This window comes from Stegastes partitus, unplaced genomic scaffold, assembly GCF_000690725.1.
Source record: "Stegastes partitus isolate 25-593 unplaced genomic scaffold, Stegastes_partitus-1.0.2 Scaffold1091, whole genome shotgun sequence".
NCBI lineage: Eukaryota > Metazoa > Chordata > Actinopteri > Pomacentridae > Stegastes > Stegastes partitus.
The window spans coordinates 128,207-154,147 of NW_007578822.1; the positions used below are offsets into that span (position 1 = coordinate 128,207).

Below are 25,941 nucleotides of genomic sequence, written 5' to 3' on the forward strand. Positions count from 1 at the left end.
AAAAGAATAAAATATTTTAATTCTTTAATTTTTGATTCCTAATTTCTAACTTTTATTTTTATTCTTCGACTGCCGAGTTCCTTTGTTTATTATGCGTCATAATCTACCTCATTATTAACTTAACTCAATATCATCATTTCTATTATTTATTCTATTTGACTGACGTCTGTGTTGTTGTGACTGTCAGAGCAGCTTGTTTTAAAGGCGCTACATAAATAAAGAATATAATAAAATGTTTTTTAAACTGTAAATAACATCCAGATTAAACGTCTATGCTTCTATAAACTGTAACTTGATGTTTCACTGTGTGACTGTATTTAAATCAGCTTTATTTTATTTTAAATATTATTTTACAGACGTTATTTTTTCACCCTTTACAACAGAGACTCTTCATTTCCCTGAAGTTTGCACAGATGATGAGTAACTGAATTAAACCAGCGTTGGATGTGGAGGTGCTAAACCCTGATGCCTCCTGACAGGTGAGGCTCGGCGCGGACAGGTAGCGTCTCCGTCTGCGTACCTGCTGACTCTCCGATTGATCCTTGAAGCCAATCGATCGGCTTCCTTCGCGACCGGCCGATCTATTGTAACGACATTGCATCTAAATCCTATTTGTTGGCCGAGCTGCTCCCAAACGTAACGCAATAAGCTAAAGAGGGGCGACGGGCTCCCCCGCTCCGCTCGGCTACATCTTCATAAAAAAAAAAAACCCAGAAATGGATCAAGATAAAAAGCCTCTCCGGCCGAAATGACATTATCGGCGAGGGAAGGAATGTATTAAAAGAAGGGCAGGACGGCGTAATGCAGCAACCTGTGGAGTCGCAGCGAATTACAGCGTTTAAAAGAGAAACGGGCGAAATGTCAGAGAGCAGAAGGAAAGCGGTAACCTTTAAGGAGAGGCTTTGCTTCAGCAGGACGAGGAGCAAACATCAGCCTCTTAGTTTTAATTATCCCAGACTCGGTGTTTAACCTGCGCTGCCGGAACGACTGACATCAGCTCAGTTTGTAATTTGACGTAATGTAAAGATTTTTCTTCCCCTAAATGACTCGATAACAGACGATGATAGATGAGCGTAACGACGGAGAGAAGAAATAAAGAGAACAAAGAGGACGGCATGAAAAAGAAAAGACAAAAGAGAAAGTAGAAAGAAAAAAGGAGCCAAGAAGTCAGAGAGTCTAAACGAGGAGACAGATAAACGGAGGATGATTGGACAAAGTGTGCAGTGATTTTTCTGGGTTTCTGCTGCAATCAGGTTCTAACAGCGGTCCATTTTCAGAAAGACGGTTTTTATGGCTTTAAAGAGGAGTTTGACTGATTATTACCAACATATCTCCAAATCCAGAGCCTGTGAATGTAACAGAGAATAAATTAAACTACATCAAAGTGTCTGAAAGCTTCTTAATTTAATTTAAATTAACAGGACTTGGACATTTTTCTCACCTTCTATCCTGAACCTTGTATCTGTGTTTAGCAGAAGTTCGGCACCATCCAGATGTTCAGCATCACTTCCTGTGTTTGTTGTTGATGAACTAAATGAGCTGCATCATTGTTTTCATAGATAAACTTGTACATAAGAGGTTTCTGCTCCATTTTTATAGTTTAGATTTGCACTTTTCTGACTTTTAAACAAAACAAGTTTGGTTCAGTGAATGACGAGACTGTTGGTTCATGTTGTTTTAAATGCAGGAAGAATGGATGATGGGAAAGAATGGAGAAAATCACCAAGGAAGGAAGGAAGGAAGGAAACAAAAGGAAGGGAGGGAGGAAGGAAGGAAGGAAGGTAGGAAGGAAGGAAGGAAAGAAATGAAGGAAGGAAAGGAAGAAAGAAAGAAAGAAAGAAAGAAAGAAAGAAAGAAACGAAGGAATAACAAAAGAAAGAAAGAAAGAAAGAAAGGAAGAGAGAAAGAAACGAAGGAAGAACAAACAAAAGAAGGAAGGAAGGAAAGAAATGAAAGAAAGAAAGAAAGAAAGAAAGAAAGAAAGAAAGAAACGAAGAAAGAAAGAAAGAAAGAAAGAAAGAAAGAAAGAAAGAAAGAAAGAAAGAAAGGAAGAGAGAAAGAAAGAAAGAAAGAAAGAAAGAAAGAAAGAAAGAAAACGAAGGAAGAACAAGCAAAAGAAGGAAGGAAGGAAGGAAACTATTGGTGTTTTCCACATCACCTAAAATTTAATCAGTCTGCTGTCGTCCACATAATGAAGCGTCTTCATTTATCTTTGGTAAAATCAGTTTTGAATAAAGTTTTCAGAACTAGACAGTTTAAATCTTGACGTAGACGAAGGTTTCTGAAAGTTCCTCAAGACTGAACGGAGGAAACTGCTGCCATGCTGCAGACGATCTGAAATTAAATTAAATACATATATTTAGATATTTCTCATCCACAGTTTCTTCCATATGAACCGTTTTGACTGTAAAAAGTTTGAAAAATCTGAATTAATCTGATAAAAGTCTCTTTATTCAGTCAGTTATGAATGTAGATGTTATTTCTATAGGACGACAAGTCTGCTGAACAGGAACGAATTGTCAGTTGCTGCAAATATTAATAATAAAGAAAGATCAGTAATAAAACTGCACGATGTTTATGTATTCATGTCTCAGCGATGATAGAAACTGTATAAAATGCTGGCATTTGTTTATTTATTTCGGTGGAGGAAATGAGCCCCGCCGTCTTCCCATCATGCACCTCGGCCCTGCCTCCATTGGTAATCAATGGGAGACTGGTAAAACCTGATCACCGGGGACCGGGGGAGGCGATCGATAGCAGCAGGAAGCCGGTGTGAGAACGAAGGAGGGAAGCGGTGGTGGGAGAAAAGATTTAGACAACAACAAAAAAAAAAGAATATCCAAGAAGTTACGGGTTCGTTTCTCTGCATCGAGACTAAAGTTCCATAAAACAAAAGAGCGGCGGTGGCTGCTGTTGTCGGGGGAAACGGCGTCCTTACAGCAAATGTCAGGAGACAGAAAATCTGGGGGAAATAATTGAAAACACAATTAAGTTGATAGAGAAAAAAGATTCGAGTCCCGAAACGGTGGCTGCCCTTCCAAGCAGCCCGAGTCCATCTGAAGGTTAAGTGTATTTTAGCGTCTTAAGACACAGACAGAGGAGCTATCGGAGCTCAGCGGGAACACCGAGCCTCAATTAGAGCGCATGGACGAGGTCAGGAGGGTCCGAGGCAGATACCGCAAACAGCCGGACACCAGCTGCTGAGACAGGAAGACCAGACGGAGGCCAGCGTCCACATCCTCTGATCATAGTCGGTTTCTGGATTATTTCTCTCTTAAGACTCACCAAAAATCACTGTTTCACAAAGAAAAGTGTTCATCTTGTGCCATGAAAACGCATTAAATGTTCCTAGAAACATATTAAAGCCTGTTTTAGACTCTAAGGAGCAGCTGTGGCGTTATTTAGATATTACAGGACCGGTGTTATTTCTCCAGTTTACATTATTATGCAAACGGGATGATCTGAAACTTCAGCGTCGGTCACACAAGCATTAAAAATGGAAAAATCCTCAGAAACGTCCTATTTAAATGGAATCCCACCAACTGTCAACGTGCTGACGGAGGAACATTTAGGTTCAACTTGAAAATTTAGACCGCTGACCGACTACAGAGTCCAACACGGAGGAAGGTTTAAAGTTTATTGCTGTGACATGTATAAATAATTCTAATTTTAAAACCGTTCCACAATAGAAACACGGTTTACTGCAAGTCATGAACATGGAGACGATGGTGCACAGCGATACGTGAATCCATGGTCCCAATAACCAACCCAACAGCAGCAGCTAGCAAGCATGCTAACTAGCTAACTGCTAATTGTGAAGACTGCTAACTTGTTCTCGTAGATTAATCGAAATCCAACAGGCTTCATCAGTTCGACTGCAAACAAACCCCCAGTTAAACCCAAACTCAGGTGTGAATGTCTCCTTCAGGATATCAGGATGTGGAACTCCCAACCAGTCAGTCAGAGCTGATGAAGCCTCTTGGATGAAACGTCTTCAAGGAACTCAAGCGAGTCCAGTTTCTACAACTAAACTACGAGAACAACCATGACCTGGATGACTGAGAATCTTCACAGACAGGGCTAACTTGCTAACTGGACTCGGCCGATTCTTGTTTTTTGTTGTCTCTTAAGGAACCCCAAGATGGCAGATTTGCAAACGCCTCCATGTGCACCACAATGGAGACATCATTTATATGTGGAGACGTTTCTTGTTTAAAACAAGTCAGAAAACTGCAAATGTTTAACAAGAACATGAGCGACGGTTTGGAATAAAGGTACAAACGTTATGAAATACGTACAGAGAACAAAACTTGTTAATTTGTGCTGCATGGCCGGTAGCCGTGCTTTGTGTGCAGAGAGTTGTATACGGTCACCAACTATGGAAGCTTTGTGGAAACTACGAAATGGTATCGGTTAGTGAGTTTGCTTGTCAGCTACCAAACAGTCCTGCAGTCGGTGGGTCGCCAAGCTTCAGAAAGGTCGACACCATCTATCATACGTTGGTAATTCTGTCCTGGTTGGTTCATATTTCATAGAGTTGAATAAACCTAAACATACAGCAGCTATGGAAAGTGTTGACCCTCTCAAAAGGTTTCTCCTTTTACTTGTTTTGCAACACCGAACTTAATGAGACAAAAATTTACAAAAAACGACTCTTTCAGCACCTTTAAAGGGACTTGTCTAAATTAATGCGGCGCTACACAGCTAGTGAAATGGATCATCTGACTGCAGTAACGTCAATTGTTTGAAGCTCGTAATTCCTTCAGAGGGAGTCATATGGGTCTGGGTGGCATCCATCATTAGTCGTTTTCTTTTTTTATGTTCGAACCAATCCTTAATGATGGATTGAACTGTGCTTAGAGTGTTCTTCTGTCTTCATGGTGTAGTTACAGTTAGAAAATTGAATCTTGTCCAACAAAGCAAAATTAAAACGGCTTTGATTCAATGCCGAAAAGCCCAAAAAATGGGAAAACTTCCAAGAAGGGGTTGAATATTATTTACAGGCACTGAAGATACGTTAAAACATAAAACAAAACTTTGGTTTAGCGTCTTGTTTGCAAACTTTAAGTATCACAAAAGACAGATTCGGGCAGCGTGAAGTAGTTCAACATTTAAAACCAGTAACACCAAAAATAAAAATCTTTAATCTTTAATCCAGCTGATTGCCAGAAGACGCATTTCCAGTGGACATCAAAACCAAGATGTAACCGAGCCGGAACTGAACCAGAACACGTTGCAACTGGAGCGTGGTGCTACTTCCTGGTGTTACCGATCCTTTAAAAGGCTTCAAATAAATAAAAACGCTGCCGGGACTAGAGCTGGGCACCAAGTTCAGCTGCTGAGGTTTATCTTTTAACAGATGAAACAGAAATGGCCTGTTTGCTTGTTGGGTCTTTTATTGTCTGCAGCAACATTTATGAAGTTTTCCCCAAAGGTTCTTCTGGTTTCTTTACAAAAAGTTGCTCATTTTAAGCTTTTAAAACGTCCAGACTTCAGAACTTCCAGTCATGCTTTGGGTCTCTCCGGCTTTTCCTCCTCCGTCACATCAACTGTTGGAGACTCATGAATAATTTTATCGCTGTCATTTTCCAACATTTAATCTTCGGTGTTTCTCGTCCACGTGCCTCATCAGGCTTCATCACAGCAGAAGTGGGAGGCGGCTGCAGGATGAACACATCAGCCAGGACGGTTCTATCAGCGTCTTCTGCCTTCAATCGCATTAATTCTTCTGCACTTCATATCTCAGTAATCCTGCGTGAAGGCGCAGCTTTATTGGAAGCCTGAGGTCGTGTTTTTTTTTTTTACCCTCCATTATCAGTTACGTGTTTGTTTTGCAGTTTAATTTACCATCCGACAGGTTTTTAATACAGCTAATATTTTCGGCACTCTGCGGCTGTCACATTGGTGCCGCTAATGGAGCGGCCTGATAAATGACTCTGGATGTTAATTTCTCTAATGCAGAGACAGTGGACGGCCTCCGTCACGCCGCGTCTTCATAACGGGAGGAATTAGTTTTTATTAAAGCCGCCGCCGCTTAGTCACACTCTCCTCTCGCTCGCCGAATCACAGATATGTGACAGAATTGGATTTCCAACTCCGGCGGCAAATGAAAAGCGTCACGACTTGAGAGTGAGAGGAGAGAAAAGAAAACAAAGACAGAAAGAGAAAAACTGTCGAAAAACTTCTCAATTTAACAATTTAAATGACCGATTTACATTTAAAGCTCATCTTCTAACGAATTAACTCAAGACTTTATGAGTTGTTTTCATAACAAAAGCTACAACTGGGTTCTTACGACACGCATTCTGTCCCATGTACTTTAGTTTTGTCCCTTTTTTTTTAACTGTTCTTGTTTTTATGAAGCCTGGAGCCACTGGTTTGGTAATAAAATCTCCTTCCGATCGACTTGTTTCTAAGATTAAACTCAAATCTAGATTTAAGAAATCCACTTTTATAATCAACATTTTGTTTAAAGGACAATTCCAGTACATTTTAACATGGTGACATTCTCAATATTGTGGCTCAACGGCTCATGTTAGCGTTCCATCTGCGTTGTAGAAATAGAATAGCATAGATACCATGAAGGTGAACGTGCAAAATTATCTCACTTTGGTGTCTAAAGTCTGAGCACTGTATCCTCACATAATCAGACCTAAAACATCTTCAAAGAAACTACCTGCCAAATTCAAATTTCTTTTGTCCATCGTCTTGGGTGCAGCTAAAGCCCAGGATGCAGCAACGATGCCCCAGAAAAATGGTGACGAGGGGCACTGAAATGCAAAAGTAGTCTCATTTGGGTTGAGCACTGTAGACTGGAAGTTTCAGACCTGAAATATCTTCAATAAAACTCTCGGGCACATTTGAATTTCTTTTATCCACCGTCTTGGGCGGAGCTAAAGCCCAGGATGCAGCAACGGTGCCCCAAAAAAGTGGTGACAGGGAGAATTTAAATGTAAGAGTAGTCTCATTTGGGTTTGAGCATTGTAGACTTGCAGTTTCAGACCTGAAATATCTCATCAATGTATTTCTTCCTTCACTCGGTCATGTTGGGCGATGCTCAGCCCAGGATGCAGCAGCAGTTCCGCAAAATCAAGGCGCAAGGAACCGTTTAACATGTGCACATTCAGGAAGAAAACCAGACGGGACTACCTTCTTCAAAACTGCCAATCTTCATCTTATCTTGTGTAGGTTTGCTGCTTGGACGTTTTTTTCTGTTTTAAGTTTCTGAGTTTCTGAAGAAGACGGTAACACGTGAACAGTTGAAGCTACATCAATATAAAGCCTCTGTGTGTGGACCAGACTGCACTTCTCTGTTCCCTCCTTACTAGATACAGAAACATTAGAAATAAATCAGTTGTATGTCAGTTTGGTGGAGAGGCGAAGAAGCATTTAGTTTCTATAAGACGCTAAGAGAGCCAAGAAACGGACCAGAAACAAGAGAAAAGCTTGATGACAGATTTATAGTTTACCGCGTCAAGTCTGAAGTATTGAATCAATTCAAGATGTCTGACAGCTAATCCGACCTGATTACTCACGACCAGCAGACGCGAGCGGCGAAGAGACGAATTATCCGGGAGCATCTGAACTCAACCATTGTCCTGAGCTGAATCACTGCTGACAGCAAAGCAGGAGAAGCACAACGACCAAAGTGGAGAAAGTGAAAGTAATGGACAGCGATAAAAAAGAGACGGCGAAGAGGAGACGAAAACACACCGACGGAGGAGATGAGCTATCCTGCCACAAATAAAAATAAGTTTACATAAATTAAATTTCCATTACAGCAAAAATGCCTCAATTCTATCATGTAAATCTGTAAAAGAGGTGAGAACGAAGAAAGTTAGCGACTCTAAAGCTCCACTGCTCTGCTCAGTCAAGTTCAAAGATTAAATAAGACTAATAAAGTCATTTGAAAGAGATTAAATTACAAACTTGAGCCAGAATTATTAGTTCGGGTCATTCAAAAGTACATTTTATTCTGAAGGTTTTGAATTAAGTAACCTTAAAGCATAGATTGTAAATTAGGAAATTCAAAAGCAAAAAGCTAATTACCAATTTAATTCTGCTCAACCAGCTTGGATTTGCCTGAAATTTTGGATTGATATTTCTGAAGATATTCATTCAAACACTTTCTGCATATCAACCCATTTTTAGCACAACTTTTAGCTCATTTTCAAGTTCCAAGAGTTCAATAAGAAGAACTTTTTTCATTTCTGTTTCTACAACTTCTCAAACCCGCTCAATTAGTTGTGAAAGTTCAACAAAAATAACCTTTTTTTCCCATTTTTCTCACCAAGTGTTTCACATTTAAAGGATTTTACATGCTTAGTTTTGTATTATTGTGACCTGCAGCTACATGTGGGTCAGAAAACATCACTGGTTGACTTCTGGATTATTCGTTTTTTGTTCATTTAAGCTCGAAGATGGAGATTTTCATGACGACCTTTTTTGTCATTTTCAACTGCCCCATATTCAGAGATTATTTGATCTACTTGTCCAATACTACAGATTCTGAATCAATGACATGATGACAAACAACAGTGGAAAGATCAGGTTTTTATGTTTAATAGTTCCTCAGATGTTGTCGTTAAACAGCCTCAAATTTCAATGTGCGGGAAATTTTTATTTTTTAAATAAACTCCTGGAAGTGGATCAGCGGGCAAATTTAAAATACATATCTCAGAAATGATTTGATATATAAAGCTAAAATGGCACAGTTGCCATTTTAAATACCCATAGTTATTGATAACAAAGTTTCAAGCAGCTCAAAGGTGGTTGAGCAGAAGAAACGTGATGATTTCTGACCCGTCCATCCGCCCCATCCTCCTCCTCACTGGGATTTTGAGGCTACAACATGAAGCGACTCCCGCCTTTTTTCTAACGGACGATTTGAGAGAAAACAACCGAGACTAACAGGTATGTTGTTCCTCTACCACAAACTGACCTTTAGTTTTAATAACGTGAGGACAAACACAGCGAAACGATTACAGTCACCGGTTATGTGCGGACGGTGCTGCGGCAGATTTACGACGGCTGGGAGTTGAGACGAAGCAGCCAATAAGTTTGTTTTTAAACCAGTTAGCGAAAGCATAAATCAGTCAGAAGGACAGTGAGGAGGTCACTCAAGAATCAAGCTGCTGTGAACTCAGTTAGTGATCAAACAGCAGGTCAGGAATCTGGACGGCGACCCAGAAAACCAGCTGGTAAACCGGCCGGCCGGTCAGTTAGCAGGCTGCTGGTCTGTAATACACACACACACACACTAACACACACCCCAAGGCCAGCGCTTTATCTTTGTGACACATTCATAAACCCCCGACACACAATAACACAACCACACACTCACACACGCCGCCCAACCCCCCATTCATGCACATTATCACACTGTCCATCCAACCATAGGACAGGTGTGTGTTCCTACTGTAATCAGGCACGATGCCATGTTTTACTGCACAATACTGTGAATACACAACAACATACTGCAATACTGTGGGAATATATCATAACTGATTAGACCGGATCAGTCTTCACATACTGCATTCTCAGTTGTGTTTTTGGGGGATTTCGTTTTGAAATAAACACAATTAATGACCTGTGACGTGGTGGGAAAGGTGGTTAATATGAAATAGAAAAGTCTCAGAATCGAGTTTCTGTCGTTTACTTTCAGTTTTCACTTTGGTTCTGGTTTTATTTAGACGTCAAAACCACGTGGTTCGGTTTAGGGAACATGTCAGATGCTTGGTTAAGTTTTGGAAAAAACATCCCATTAAAATACGACTCCTTCACTTCATGTTTGAAGCGTCCCCTCCATTTTCCGGGTTACCATGGTGACAGGCCCCCATCTAATACACGATTGGTCGGCTGAAAAGGAGCGACAACGAAGCACTAATATAAAAAGATACGAAATCTAACAAACCAGCAGAACATAGGTTTTGTCCAAAAATGACATTCTTCTTCTTCTTCTTCTGCGTATTCAGTCAAATTAACATCAATTGATGATTTAACATTCAACCATTAACATCCCTCTACATCAGGGATCTCCAGCTCCAGTCCTCATGAGCTACTGTCCTGCAGGTTCTAGACGTTTCCGTACTGCAACACACCGGACTCACATGAATGGATCATTAACACACTTCAGAATCAGAATCAGAATCAGAATCAGCTTTAATGGCCAAGTACAGACACAACATACAAGGAATTTGGTTTCGGCTGTTGGTGTCGCCCTAGGAATTTGCACGAATAATAGAAATAGGAAAATTAAAAAATAAAATAAAATGAAGTAAAATAACTAAAGAAAGAAAAGAATAAAATATAATAAATATTAATAAAAATAAAACAAGATAATAAGACAAATATATACAAGAATTTACACATCTAGTAGAAAAAGGTATATGTACATTAGTGCAAAATGGAAGTGCAAATAGCAGTTGTGGCTTGGAGTGGCTCACTTATGTGGAACTTGACAACAAGCTGTCGGAGATCCATTCATGTGAGTCAGGTGTGTTGCAGGACGGAAACGTCTAGAACCTGCAGGACAGCAGCTCAGGAGGACCAGAGCTGGAGATCCCTGGTATACAGTATGCTCCTATAACATCCTCTTCCACTCCAGGTTTTACCATACAGTCCACCTAACTGTCCTACACCATGCTATGCTATGCTATGCTATGCTAAGCTATGTTCTGGTTCATACTGTACCACACAAAACTATGATGTCAGATTTTTCTGGTTTCTGTCCAAGAGTCACCAGAAATACATTCCTGCACATAACATTTGGACAATAGCTTCCCTTTTCTACCAGCTACTATAGTTAATGTACATTTTCTGACATGTCTGACCTTCTTTCTCTCAATCAATCAAACTATGAACATCAAAAAAGAATTGTTCCTGATCATCCCTGTACAGTATCTTCCTGTAACACACCACACACCACGCTAGTCCATAAGATACCGCTGTATACGACACCACACTGTACCACCGTGTTAGATTTAGCCGTGTTCGTCCCAGACCCACCAGAAATGCATTCCTGTACATTATTAACATTCGGACAATAGCTCCACTCCTGTACCTGTAATACAATAATATCGCCATACACCAGCTGGGTCCCTCGCCGTGTAACTCGGCAGAAACGCAATCATCCGAAACAATCAGAGCGTTCGGAGTGGCGGCTCACAACATTTATCTCTCCATAAGTTCAATCTGTTCTGAGGAGAAATGTGATCTGACCCAAACGACCTCCAGGCCTCGGGTATTAGATTAGCGACGGAGGCTGGCGTTTCAGCTAACCAAATCACGGCCGGGCTAATGACGCGGGGAGGTGAGGGTCAGCGCGACCTCCGACCTCCGACCCCCGGCGACCCCTCGCAGCGGGAGAGAGACGCTGAGGTGAGGCAGGCAAAGGGGAAGAGAGAAATCCCTCCGTCTTCTGTTTACGTTTCCTTCATCTCAACAAACAGACCTGATGTAGAATTCATGAAACTTGTGTGGACTCGACTGCACGTTTAGTTGTCTGAGATGATCCTGAATTTACAAGAAATGATGCAGGAAATCTAAAAACAAAATACTTTAGAACGTTGTTTCATGTTGTAAAAACTACAGTTGTAGAAGAATCAGATGATGTTGTCTGCAGAAATCCTGAAGGAGACATGAATCACAGGAAACCAATCACACGGGGCGGGATGTGTCACCATGGCAACCCAGAAACTGGAGGCGATGCTTCAAACATGTAGAAAAAAAGAGTCGTATTTTAACCCAAACCAGGACATTTTATCGAACTCTAACCAAATAATTTTGGTGCCTAAACTTCTAACATGTTAAAGTGTCGAACAACTGTGACTTTTATATATAACTCTGGTCTTCTGGATGAAGTCTGGTCACCATGGCAACCCAGAAAATGGAGGCGATGCTTCAAACACGTACCAGAAGGATCGTATTTTAGCCAAAAACCAGGACTTTTTTCCAAACCCGTGACATGTTTTTCTAAAGATAACCAAATCATTTTGGTGCCTAAACTGAACCGAGCTCCTGACGTGTTAACGCCTCCAACAAAGTGTGATATTTATATATAACTCTGGTCTTCTGGATGAAGTCTGGTCACCACGGCAACCCAGAAAATGGAGGAGAAAGTGTTGTATTTTAACTCAAACCAGGACATTTTTCCGAAAACCAACCAAATCACTTTGGTGTGAAGCTTCTAACATGCAAAACTGTCTTAAAAAAAAGTGGGATTCTAACAGATTTAACTCGACCACATGACATGATTAAAATCCAAAATGGCGTCTCCTTTACAACGTGACTTGAGAGTGGCGTTTATTTTCCTCCAAACAAACAGAGAGAGGAGCTGACGTAGAAATACTAAAACCAAAGCTGGTGTTGACTCCATTCAGGCACATTTTGGATCAGCTGAGACATTATTTATTTACAAGGGACGATGCAGACGCTGTGAGATCATCTGATTCATCCAGTCAGCTCAGGAATTCATGAATCTTACGTCTTTAGTGTTGTGAAAACTGTGATTGTTAAAGAAGGAGCTGCTGTCGTCTGCAGGAATCCTGAAGCAGACAGAGAGCAGCTCGGTGAAGACGGTGGAGGAGGTCGATGGGGTTGAGTCCAACGGCGACCTCTGACCTCCCCGAGGAAAGCTGCCTCCACCAGAGGTGTGCCGGTGGAGGCAGCCTTCCCTCTAGTGTGGAACCACGTCACTGTTCCACTGATACGACCCACGCTTAAAGGAGGCTGCTCTAATGACCAAGTCAAAGTCAGCGGAAACTGATGCAAAATGATGAAATGCTCACATTTGTAAAGCTGGAGTTAGAGAACATTTGACGTTTTTGCTCTGTTGATGGAAACATGTTGTTTTTCCTTGTATGACACATGAACTAAATAATGGCTGCTGTGACTGATCCAGGAATTAGCCACATCCATGCATGAACAACCTGTCGGTCTACAGAAAGAGTTTAACTGTAGAAAGCAACTCAGAATTATGGGCAATAATCTGCTAATGAAGGTTTAAATGTTCAAACTAAATGACAGTTTATTTCTTTAATATAATGTAATAATGGATATTACTTATGCAGTAAAACATATGTGATGCTAAAATTTGTACATTATTGTTTTATTTCATCTCAAACCATCAGGAACCTTCTGCTCGACCACCTTTGATTCAATTAAAAGCTGTTCTTTAAGTCATAAACTACGAATATTTAAAACGGTATCTGACACTTTCAGCAGGTTTTTTGTTCTCACGTTTAACTTCAGGAACAACAACATCTGAGGAACAATTAAAGATAAAAACCTGAAACGTTTGAAAGCTCAAATTAACAAAAGAATTCATAAAGCAGAAGTCAACTGGTGATATTTCCTGAACCACATGTAGCTGCAGGTCACAACAATACAAAACTAAACATGTAGAATGCTTTTATTTTGAAATTCTTGGTGAGAAAAGTGAGGAAAAGGTTGAACTTTCACAACTGATTGAACAGGTTTGACAAGCTGCAGAACAAAAGCTAAAATATTAATAAATGAAAATGGCTTTAAGTCGTTGGGATTCATCATCTGAGCACCATGAACACCTGAAGCAGATTCCACGGCAACATGTTTAACTTAGTCGGTATTCTGTTGCCTTTGTGTTGGTGGACACATATAATACAATCAATACCTTTATTAAATTGCAGCACTGAAACTAGAATACTGGTAGATTATCTGATGCAGGTAGAACAGTTTGGGGGTTTCTGAATTTAAAATCAGCGACATGATGAGAAACTTTCAGGTTTTTTAATCTTCAATACTTTCTCAGATGTTGTTGTTTAAACGGAATCAAAATTCAAAGCGAGAAAAACAAACAACCTGCTGAGAGTGAAACTCAGGTTTTTATACAAACTCCTGCAGATATAAATGTTCTCACACTTGAAGTTGATTCCCAGAGAAACACAAAACAGGAAACTGTTCCTACAATCAGCGTCTCTCGTTTATGTCGGCGGCGTCTAACGCTTTAACTGTAACGTGTGCTTCCAGCAAAAATGTCACCGACAGACATCCAATGATTCAAGTGTGTGTGTGTGTGTGTGTGTGTGTGTGTGTGTGTGTGTGTGTGTGTGTGTGTGTGTGTGTGTGTGTGTCCTAATGACATCCCCTGACACTGCCACGGACATAATTACAACACACACACACACACACTCAGGTTTATATCAGAGCTCTGGTCTGGGAGGTTTTGCAGCTGTGGCACCGAGCAACAAATGTTGTCACCTGCACATCCTCAGCTCAGAGAGAGTGTGTGTGTGTGTGTGTGTGTGTGTGTGTGTGTGTCTTTGTGCGACGGGGGAGACGGCAGCAGACTGATGTGATGAGTCTATCGCCGTGGAAACAGCCTGCAGCCAAGTGATTCTGTGGCTGTCGACATCTTTTTTTTCTCCCCTCTTTGTCTCTTTCTGCTCGTTCGTCCTCTTTTCTGTCTCGCGTTCGAACAAAGACTCCCTTTAGACAAATACCTGAAACTAACTTTAACCGAGCTTCCTGGACGACGCTCCGTGCTGCTGGATCCGTGGCTCGTCACGTCGGTCCTGATGCTGACGAGTCCGGCTCAGTCCGGTGTGATGCTTTTATTATTGGGTTTAATGTGGTTTGATCAATTAAAGCTGTTTAATCTGATTATGGAATTTAAACATGGACAGATGTGTACATGTTTCCCTTCATAAATGTATGATTTTAACTTCTTCTTTTTCTATTTGAGCTGATTCATTCGAGGCTCTTCTTACAGCTGGTGCAGGTATTTATGTTTATCTGTCATCTGTCAGTTTAGTTCATAATAAGGCAGCAGATAAACGTCAACAGAACCTCACGTTACTATTTCACCCAAACAAAAGCCCAGAAAGCTGATATTTTACATAATATATAATGTCTAATAAACATCTGTAACACGAGGCAGGTGAGCAGGAGATTAATTAACACTGAAACGCTAACGAACATATCGCTGTGAGTCAGACGGTGGACAAGAATCTGACTGAACAAAAAGAAAAAGTGATTCTTCTCATTGAGAAGCTAAAAACAGAGATTTCTGGATGCTTGATAAATAAATAAAGAGTTTAAAGTGTGAAAAGGTGGACAAGAAAGGAAGCATTTTTAATTTCTAGGACTTCTTTTAACATAGAACCAATCAATCATCAATCAGTCTGTCATTTATTCTCCAGTTGTAGCTACTTCAGTGAGACTAGTCGCTGTCTTCTGTCGCTGGAACTTGGATTTATCACAGTCGGATATTCAGAATTTTTCCAATAATCAGTCTATCGGCGTCGTTATTTCCCGTAAACTTATTTCATTTTAAAACGCTGTAGCTCGGCTCTGATGCGTTTCAGTTTCAAACACGATTTGTTTCGTCAGTCGGTCACGAACATGTTGGAGTTCAGGCTAAACAATTAACTGATTAGTTAAAAATATATATTACTCAATAATGAAAATATCAGTTCCTGTCAGACTGAATGTTGTTGTTATAAAGATAGAATTTTATATTTTTCTATCTGAACAAAAACAAATTTGAAAAATGGCCACTGTTAAACTCGTCGGACATTTTAGCTGCAGAGTTTCTCTCCCAATCCCAACAACAACAACAACAACAACAACAACAACAACAACAACAACAACAACAACCACCTCTAAGCAGCTAAGAAAGCCAGTTTTGATATTTTTGATTTGGATCGTGTCATAAAGCGGGTAGGTTTTTGATTTTTCTTTTTGTTCGGGGTCACCGATTGTAAGTGGCAGCACATGGGGCACCATCACTGCATCCTGGGCTCAGCACCACCCAAGACGTTTGCAGTTAAATCAAAGAAACTACAAACGATTCAGAGCCGTTGCTTTCAAATATAGCAGAATGCTAATCTTTAGCAGTAGCACAGCGCTGTGGACGTAGTTCGGGTTGAGCAGGACAACAAGTTGTTTCCAGCTTTAAATATGAAGCAGCAGAAGGATGTTCCATTTATATTTAAGCCTAAATTGTGCAGAATTAAACGTCGTTAAAGCCGGATTCACGCAACAAGGCGGCGAAACAACGGCTGAGAAGTTTTCCCTCCTCAGCCGAGCAGCTCAGACTGTCGGCGTTCGAGGCGTCTGCTAACGGATTTAATGCTGCAGAGGCTGAACGGAGGGAAGAAGAAGAAGAAAAAACAAAAGGAGCAGCGCTGTCAATAGGAGAAAAATGAGCTGTGAGAAATGATAAATCGTCAGACACATCTGTGGTATTGACTGGTCTGAGAGAAGGATGGAGGCAGGAAGGTGATGCAAGGAACAGCCAGAGAACATCACAGGCTTCGTGTTTGCATTTGCACATCAGATTATTGCAGGAGTTTCCCTTCAGGCTCATATTTCTCTGACTAACTGCCGCTGTAATGAATAATAATAAATAGAATCTGCTGTTTTAAGCGCTCCTACCTGAGTGCAGACGACCTGCTTTTATGTCTTTCACGGTTAAAGATTCGGAGGAACGCGACAAAGACAAATGGACTGGAAACCAGCGAGTGTGACTCCACCTGCACAGGTGTCAGCCTTCACCACAGCTTCTCACCTGACCGTGCCAGATACAGTGAACTGCTTTTACCGCCACACTCTGGAGCTGTGAGTCTGATTGGAAACGCACACCGTCGTGTTTAACCCACATCCACAGTCACCAGAGCACCACAGCTGCATTCTGCAGCGGATGAATGATGGATGAGTTTCCTTCTCGTGTCCAGATGAGGCTCCTTCGTTTTGCACCGCAGAGACGTTTCAGAGCAACTTTAAGGTGAATCGTGACAGCGTGAGTCGATTTAAGACGTAAGGTTTAAACCTCCTCACGCCGGATCAGACGACAGGATGCTTCTGCCTTTGGAGAGGCTCGGTCGGTGATTCCAGCCGGTTTGGTCCACCGTAAATCATCAGAGTCCTTCTGCTCGACCAGCTCAGATTTTATCATTAACTCTTTAAAATTGTATCTGTGAAATATTATCTTGATATTAAAATACTTTCAGAGGTAAAAAATTGTTTAAAAATCACCTGTTAACCCATTTTCAGCAGGTTTTATCGGAAATTTGAGTCCATTTGAACAACATCTGAAGTACTATTAAAGATAAAAACCTTAAACTTTCTCTGTTATTTCTCATCATGTCACTGATTCAGAATCTGTGATATTGGACATGTAGATCAGATAATCTCTGATTTTTGAGGAGTTGAAATCAGGCTATCTACTGATATTTTACTTTTTGTCCGACAACTTGTCAAACCTGCTCAATCAGTTATGAAAGTTCAATAAAAATAACGTTTTGTTTTCATGTTTGTGACCAAAAATTTAATATTTAAACTATTCTACATGTTTAGTTTTGTATTACTGTGACCTGCAGCTACATGTGGTTCAGAAAACATCACTGGTTGACTTCTGGATTATCAGTTTTTTTGTTAATATAAGCTCAAAAATTGAACTTTTCACGACAACTCTATTTTTTTTCTTCATATCCAATCATGTCCAATATTACGGATTCTGAATCAGTGACATGATGAGAAATGAAAGAGAAGATTTCAGGTTTTTATCTTTAATAGTTCCTGAGATGTTGTTGTTCAAACAGCCTCAGATTTCAGAAAAAAGCTGCTGAAAGTTGGTGGACGGTTGATTTAAAAATAAATTATCTCGGAAAGTATTTGATATATCAAGATTAAATTTCACAAATATCTTTATAAATATCTGCTATAAATATTTCAGGGAGATCAGAGAAGGTTGAGCAGAAATTAATGTAAAAATCTGATGATTTCAGATGAAATGATCCTACATTAACCTACATTACCCATGATGCAACTGGGGTCCACTGCCGTCACAGATTTGGGTTTTATTACACAAAATAAAACCGATGAATCCCGAACATCCCAACAAGAAACCAAAAGCTTCTGTCGACGCTCCTACCTGCTGTGATGTCGTCGTCGGTGACGTCCATTTCCTCCTCGGGAGCCTTGGTTTCTATTGGCTGGGCCTCTGGAGGGGGCGGGGCCGGCGGCGAGGGCTCGGTGGTCGTCCCGGCTGAGGACAAAGAAGGAAAACGGGAATTTTAACATCAAAACATCACGATGCTGCTCGGTTCGGCTCATCACAGCAACCGTCCTGCTTCAGCAGCTAATCAAGGCTCCTCGTTATCTGGACGATTAATGGCGGCGCACCAGCGACACACCGCCCCTTCTCTACATGTGGTGTTTTCATTTCGCCCCTTATCTCTCCATCGCCAATTAACGGTGGCTTTTCATTAGCGGCTAATGAATGACGGCGCGCTAATGAATGAGGCGGCTAAAGGTAACGGCTAATCTCGCCTAATGGATCACACAAACATCCCCGCTGGAGAAAAAAAATACGTCGTTTTAGAAATTACAGGCAGTTCAGAAAGAAAAAAAAAAAAAAAACCCAACAGATACGGTTTCATACGTCAGCGCGCCAATAAGAAGCCGTAATCACGCCGTGTGTAATTACATTGATTAATCCTGGTTAACACTGGGCTTCATGTTCCAATTAACCTGCTCACACGCCGCCTCCACCTAATGACTCCATATCGCACACGTGCACACGGGCGCTCGCTGACAGAAGGCCGATAGCCGCCCGCTGCTTGATTACACGTCTCCAGCATTAAAGTGATAAAAACTTAATTGGGCTTAATTAAAACATAACTGATGTTTCTCTTTCTGTCCCGGGAGATTGAACAAAAGGCCGAGCAGAGAGCAGAGAGCCGAGCCGGGTCCACAGCGGGTCGGACACGACGGCGCTGCCACTCGTTTGGGCTTCAATTAGCGATTTGTGGACTTTGAGTTAGTGACTGAAGACGAGCCGAGAAGGAAAAGAAAGAAATCTGCGTCTGACTTGGGAAATAAACTCTAATTTATTCGTTCTTTCAGCGTCACAGTTTTTGCATTTGTGTTGAAATCAGAGCTTCAATATGAACGAGCACATTTTAGCGTTTGGGTTCATATTGATGCACGACTGGAGTTAAAAATGGCCGTTTAACTAAACACAGAGAGGCTTCAGGCTGCAGGTCGACACACAGGAACACAAATCTGCTTTTTTAGTTGAACAATAACAAATAACGACAAAATGACGCCACCAGTCAGGTTTCGGGGTAATTTCACTCCTTTACTCTGATAAGGTTTAGCCACACGAGCTGAATACAGTGACTTCTATCTGTGATTAAATGATGCTTTTACTTGTATTTCATCCTTAAACGATGCAGCAGAGGAATATTTTCATAACTGTGTCGAGGAGAATGTCTGGAAAATTCTAAACCATCTTTAAAAAATCTCCTTGATTGAAGTAAATAACCGTTATAATCGTATCTACTGAAGACAAACACCTGTTATCAACTTTTAAAACACTTATTTTTGCTGTTTATTTTTTTATTAACACACCTACACTGTAAAAAAAACATAAGTTAATTTTTCTTGAACAGTTTTCTGGTATTTAAACACATTTTGGCTGCTAATGCACAACATGCAGCGCGTAACACATGAATCAAACAACGTCAGGTTTAAGCCACAGCTGCCCTAAACTAACAGCATTGATTATAACTAAAATCATCTCCTATGTTCCTGTAAAGGTTAATAAAACCAAAATGTAGAAGCTCTTTAACCAAACTGATAGCTTTAATGCTAAGATATAATTATTATTGTTATCCAGGAGTTCTCAAATTTACTATTTTACAAAAAAACCCTGAAAAACCAGTAAAGCACATTAGTATTTCTTGATGAAGAAGTCAGATTTTAGGTATTTATTTGTACTCCTGAACAGAATAAAAGTAGTTTTAGTGGTTGAATGTGATGCTAGATTGTTTCAGGTTTGGATATAAAAGATGAATCCAGTTTAAATTCCTCGTTCCTGTTCAAAACGGTGAAACGTGGAGAGCTGAGTGGCGTTAAAGCTCTTCATCACGCTGGACGGTCTATAAATATAAATACAGTGCTTAATGAATTAGTCTCATAAATGTGTCGAGTGTGTTTGTAATTGATTGAGTAATTCATGATGAGAAAAACACTCAAAGCTCTGCTGGTTGTGCAGAAACACAGCACAGATTTTGTGTTTTTTGTTGGTTTTCTTGCTGAATATTTAAATGTTAATGAGAATAAAATCACATAATTACACTGAAGCTGAACCTGTCTGAGCTTCATCGCAACTCAACGGCTGTTGAATCGACACGACGACATCAACTTCTGTATGTTTTCCCTGTTTATTTTGATGTTTCTACAGATTTTTCTAAATGTCTCCACTGTCCTCTCTGACGATGCAGATTTTCTGACCAATGAAGACGCATCGTGTCGTCTGCAGCGTTACAGTTTGGTGTAAGACTGCTTCACAGACGGATCACTGCAACCTGAAACAAAGCGACGAACCCTTTTTTAAAAACATCACATCAGAACCAGCAGCTCAGCCGTCCTGGAAGGGAATGGAAGCGATGGAGATGCAGGAGGAGGAGGAGGAGGAGGAGGAGGAGGCGTTCTGCTCGACTCCAAGGTCAAGCTTGTCATGTCAGCCATGACACATCGCTCCCAGCATGCCTTGTTAACCTCCAGGACCTCCTCCTCCTCGGCTGCTGTTTAAAACACACACTTCCTGTTCTTCAGAGCGCAGCGGGTTCTCCTCGTCCAGCTTCCACTTCGTTTCTAACTCGTCTTCAGCGCTGCTTCTGTGTTGATTTGTGCACGTTTTACCTAAAAAACTATTATTTAACTGTTCTATTGTGAAGCTCTTCTTATAGAACATGAGGCAAGTGAGTTTCTTCTGTAGTGTTTTGTGTTATTTTTACAGGATTTCAGAATTATTCATATTTTAATTTTTCCATTGAACGCCGTCCACCTGCTCATTATAATATTATTCTACGGTGTTAAATCTTCATTACGTGACACTCAGATGTAGTTTTTGGATTATATTTGATTAATTTGAAACCAAATCAAACGATAAAATGATCAGAACATTCAACTTCGTGACTCTTCAAGGAGGAAGATCCAATGAAACACGTCTTTTTGGTTCTTTGTTTGTATGCAGACGACACGCCGCCATACCTCTTAAATGAACAGTTCTATTTTAACCGTGTGATGGCAGAACTCTTCAGATAAACAGCTAACAATTGGGAATAATCCTCAGCTCGTTGTCCTTTAATATAAAACCAACCGCCAGAGACGTGGGAGTTCTTTCTGATCCAGCGTTAATCTTTAAAACACACATCAAAAGTCCTGCTGTATTCAAATAAAAGTTAATAAAAATCTGCATAAACTGGCTTTCTGCTCATTTTAAGATCATAATAATCACATTGAAGGTTTTGGAATGAGTCCACCTGAAGAGATCAGGCTGCAGAATCAAGGTCGTCCTTTAAATCACCTTTTAAAACCTATTGTACGCCTTTTATTTTCCATTTTACTCTTGTTTTGACAGTTTTACTCTCTTCCTTTATTCTTTTTCTTTCACTCTAATCAGGCCTATCCACATCTTTTCTTTCCTCTAATGTGCTTTTAAGGCATTTTCAGTACTTTTGTTGTTTTGTTTGACTCAAATAAATGGTGTAAATATACAGAAATTCTGTATTTTCTCCTTTTGTTGCTTCTCTGATTCTTGTCTTCTTTCTGTTTTATATAAATTTTGTCTTCTGATTGTCTTACTTTTGTTGTTTGTATTGCAATTTTTTTTTTTTAAAAGTGCTTTGCTCTTAAACGTCATCATTACTATTCTATCAAACAATCTTCTTGTCGCTATTGATTAAATGTCTTTGCTGCCACACATCATTTCATCTCTCCGGCCTAATTACGATTTCATTTATTTTATTTTTATTGTTTTAACTTTTACCCAACAAATTACATTTAATCAACTTGTTTTTGGCTTTGATTCAGCTTCATCTTTCCTTTTGTAGTCGCCACGCTGTGATCTTGGTTCTAATTATCTAATTAATTTTGTTTAGTTTTAACTCTTCATCACTTTTGTTCAGCTCCTGCTGCTATTAAAGCAGCACTTAATAATAAATGTGGCTTTCCTATTTAATTAAATGCGTAAAACATAATAAATAAAGGTATTCGAGGACAGTTTTGCATCAGAGTTTGTGTTATTTTGAATGTAATTTTTAAGATATTGCTCCCATTGATCACTAACAATCTCCATCGATATCAGCCAAAGTCAAACCTCATAAAGACAAAACCTCGGCCTCTTTGGACGAAGTTAAAGAAAAAAGGCAAAGAGGAGGCGAAGGCGGATCTTCAACAGCAGCCGGCCGACGATGGGATAAAGAGCGAGCGACCGGGCGATCGACACTCAGCTAAACATGGAGAAAAGAGAGCGAGAGGAAACGGTGGCTGCTGCTCAGCGATCAAAGAAACAGCTGCTTCACACATTCACAGTCGTGACCCTTCAAATTGTGTGTGATCAAGCGTGCGCGAGGCCCAACAATGCTCTGTTTAATCGACTGTGTGTGTGAATATGGGAGCTTTAAGTGTTTCCTGCCTCCGTCCAGCTTCCCTCCTCGTCCCCCTGCAGCTCTGGATGTCCAGCTCATTGTTAGAAACCTGCAGCCACAGTTTGACTGATTCCTGTGTTCGGTTCACACTTTAAGCTTCCACTCGATTCTCAACAAACAAACACGAGGTTGATGAATCTCATCTCACACGAAGACACAATGCAAAGACCGCACAGTAAAAACAATAAGCTTTAGCAGCTTTAAAATGTATTTATTTAATCAATTTATTGTTATTATACAGATTTTTCCTGTTTTGCTAAATTAAAGATAATCACTAGTAATATCTGAGAAATAAAGTGTTAATTTACATTTCAACTGTAAAAATAAAAATAAAGAACAGAAGTGTAAATAACGTCCACATAAAGACTGAATTTTCACAAATATAAGTTAGTATTTTATTTCTTTTACAATGTTTTATTATAAAACGTCTTTTTTTTTTAATTATCTTTTTTTTTTTTACTGCATTTAAATCAGAAAAAATATTAATATTTTTGCACATATTTTCCATTATTTAAAAGAAAAAGTATTTATACTAAAAATTGAAAACTAGGTCAAAATGTTTTAACTTTACAGATTTTCACCATTTTGTTGAATACCATGAAATATCATTTATTTGGGTTTTTATAATTGCTTTTTTAAGCCAGAACTGTAAATAACATAAATAAAAATCTGTTAATTTCCTTTTTTTTTTTTTTTACATTTGACAGTAAGATTACACCATTTTTACTGTACTTAAATAACTTCCAAAAATATAATTATTTAAGATGTTTGCCATTATTCAAGGGACAAATGACGTACATTAAGAATTTAAAAATGAGTAAGAGATTTTAGATCATTTCTTTTACAGATTTTTTTAACAGTTTGGTTAAAGTACAGACAATATCTAATAAAATCTCAGAACCGTATACATACTAAAATAAAACCAGTAGGCCTGGCGTTGTATATATATATATAGTTTGTCAAATGCTTAATTGTTCTTTTATAACATTTAAATGTAAAAAAATACACTTTTTTTTAAGTGATCTTTGAAATGAATCAAAAGAAAACTTTGTCTATTAACAATTTAAAAACAGTACTTTTTAATGTTGTTTTACAGATTTGCACAGTTTTGTTAAATTAAAGACAATAATAATAAATAATAAAAAAATAAAATCACTCTTTTTAGTTTAGTCATTTGTTCTTTTACAATGTGCGACTGTTAAAATATAATTACTTTACAAATATTTGCTGTTATTTTCATGTTTTGCTTTGGTTTTTTTTACAGTTTTTGAAGGTTAAAGCATTCCATCATTTTTTTTTAACCGTTATTTTTTTCTTACGTCCTGAAACGCTGAACCTGTCCGTTCAGGTGAAAAGCGGGTAATTAGACTCACAGGGTGATGATGGAGACGGTGAGGACAGTTTACGTCTCTCCTCCCCTCTGAGTGGAGGTTAACAACTCCTGTTTCCTTTGTGTTAAAGCCTTTTAAACACTTCCAGGAGAGCTGAAAGGTCAGCCACGGCCACTGCTGTGTGCTGTCTAGTCAGCCCCACGCTGCGACTCTGGGACTCGGTCGCCGGCTCGCCTCGCTGACATTTTCTCGGCACTAAAAGCTAATGGATAAATACAGGTGTCTTTCTTCAAACGGCGGCCACTCTGCTGCTGGAGGGCTGCAGGAGAGAGCAGCTCCAGAGGACCACAGAGTGGATATTTGATGTCGGTGTCAACAGCGTGAAATAAGTCCAATCACTGCACTTATGTTACACTCAGCATCCCACGAGGAGGACAGCCGAGTGTGAGGGGCGTTGTAATGTAGACGGCAGCATATACAGCCATCAGCCACGTCACTAAAACCGACATAATGTTGATGGTGAGGTGTCCTGTGCTGTCAGACAACAAGACCACGGATGATATGGACCGATATGTGGCATTTTCCTGATTACCGGTATTGTTATTTCTACTAAGCAGCAACCGCCGCAATAAATCAAATGTGCTACTATGGCTCTGATGCAGCAAAGTCCCGCCCACAGCTCCATATGATTGGTTATGTGTCACAAGTAACGGCCAATCAGCACTGGAGGCCATTGTTTACACAGAGAGACAGACGAGCACATTTGCAGCTAAAGTGAATTAGAGTAGCTGCTGTTTTGAAGATGTGGTGACAGATAACACGGCCACAAATCAGTAAATTTAGCTCGTTTAACAGTCGCTAAGATTACGCTATCAGCTAGCTGCGAAGCTAGGAAGTAGCTACAGATTACCGTAATACAGTGTGGAAAGCATAACATGATCTGGACCATCTATATGAACAAACGCTTGTAGACGGCTACCAAAAGCACCGAGTTGAGATGAAAATGGCAAAAGGACAGTTAACCAGCGATTAGAACTGCTGTATGTATATTTTTGACCCAGCAGATTTCGTCATATTTCCAAAAAATCTATGAAATCATGTGTTTCAGTGAGTCCACCTACAACTTTATGTGATTGGTTACGTGTCACAAGTAACAGCCAATCAGCACTGGAGGCCATTGTTTACACAGAGAGACAGACGAGCACATTTGCAGCTAAAGTGAATCAGAATAGCTGCTGTTTTGAAGATGTGGTGACAGATAGCATGGCAACAAATCAGTAAATTTATCTCGTTTAACAGTCACTAAGACTATGCTAACAGCTAGCTGTGAAGCTAGGAAGTAGTTACAGATTACCGTAATACAGTGTGGAAAGCAATAAAAAGATCTGGACCACATATATTAACAAACGCTTCTACTGAAAGTGCCTCATTGAGATGAAAAAATGGCAAAAGGACAATTAACCAACTATTAGAACTGCTGTATGTATATTTTTGACCAAGCAGATTTCGTCATATTTCCAACAAAGCTATGAAATCATGTGTTTCGATGATTCCAACATAGAAAAGTCAGAGTTACAGGAGTCACTGGAAACCCAAGACTGAATGTTTGCAACCGTTCATTTCATTTTATTCCTGCTTTTAACCAGAACTGCTACTTGGGGTTTTAATTACTCAAGCATAATCGACATTTGTGTTTATTAAATTGTCAGAAATAACAAGAAAATGCAGATATTTCTGTAGAATAAGGTGACACAGACTCATGTTTTGTCTGGTGTGTTGTATGTCGTCGAACGCTAACGATAAACCAGCTAAAGCTCCAACGGGAGGACAGATGTCAAGAGAATTTTACTAATTTAGGAGTCAAGATAAACACCCGGTTTCAAAAGGAGCAAAAAGTCCAACGCCTGAGTTCCAATTTTCCGGTGATTATATATTCTTGTTTTTTTTTTTTTTTAACGATGCTTCATGAACGGCGTTGAGGTTCCTCCTCCTCCAGAGGATTCAATCGCATCTGTGAGCTTCCCGTGATATTCCAGGATTTCCAGGACCAGCGGGAGTCATCTTACCGCCTGTTCCAGTCCTGCTGTGCAGCACACGGATCAAATTCAATGACCCTTTAACCTCCCTCT

General features: G+C 39.9%; 1 protein-coding gene across 2 annotated transcripts in view; it reads right to left on the bottom strand.

The window, feature by feature from the left end:
- wdr7 (WD repeat domain 7) overlaps positions 1-25,941 on the bottom strand; it is a 126,123-nt gene that overhangs the window by 46,790 nt on the left and 53,392 nt on the right. For both annotated transcript variants that reach the window (XM_008295957.1, XM_008295956.1), the window contains exon 19: positions 17,915-18,028. In XM_008295957.1, coding sequence (XP_008294179.1) covers positions 17,915-18,028 — 114 coding nt within the window. The remainder of the gene's footprint in view (positions 1-17,914; positions 18,029-25,941) is intronic.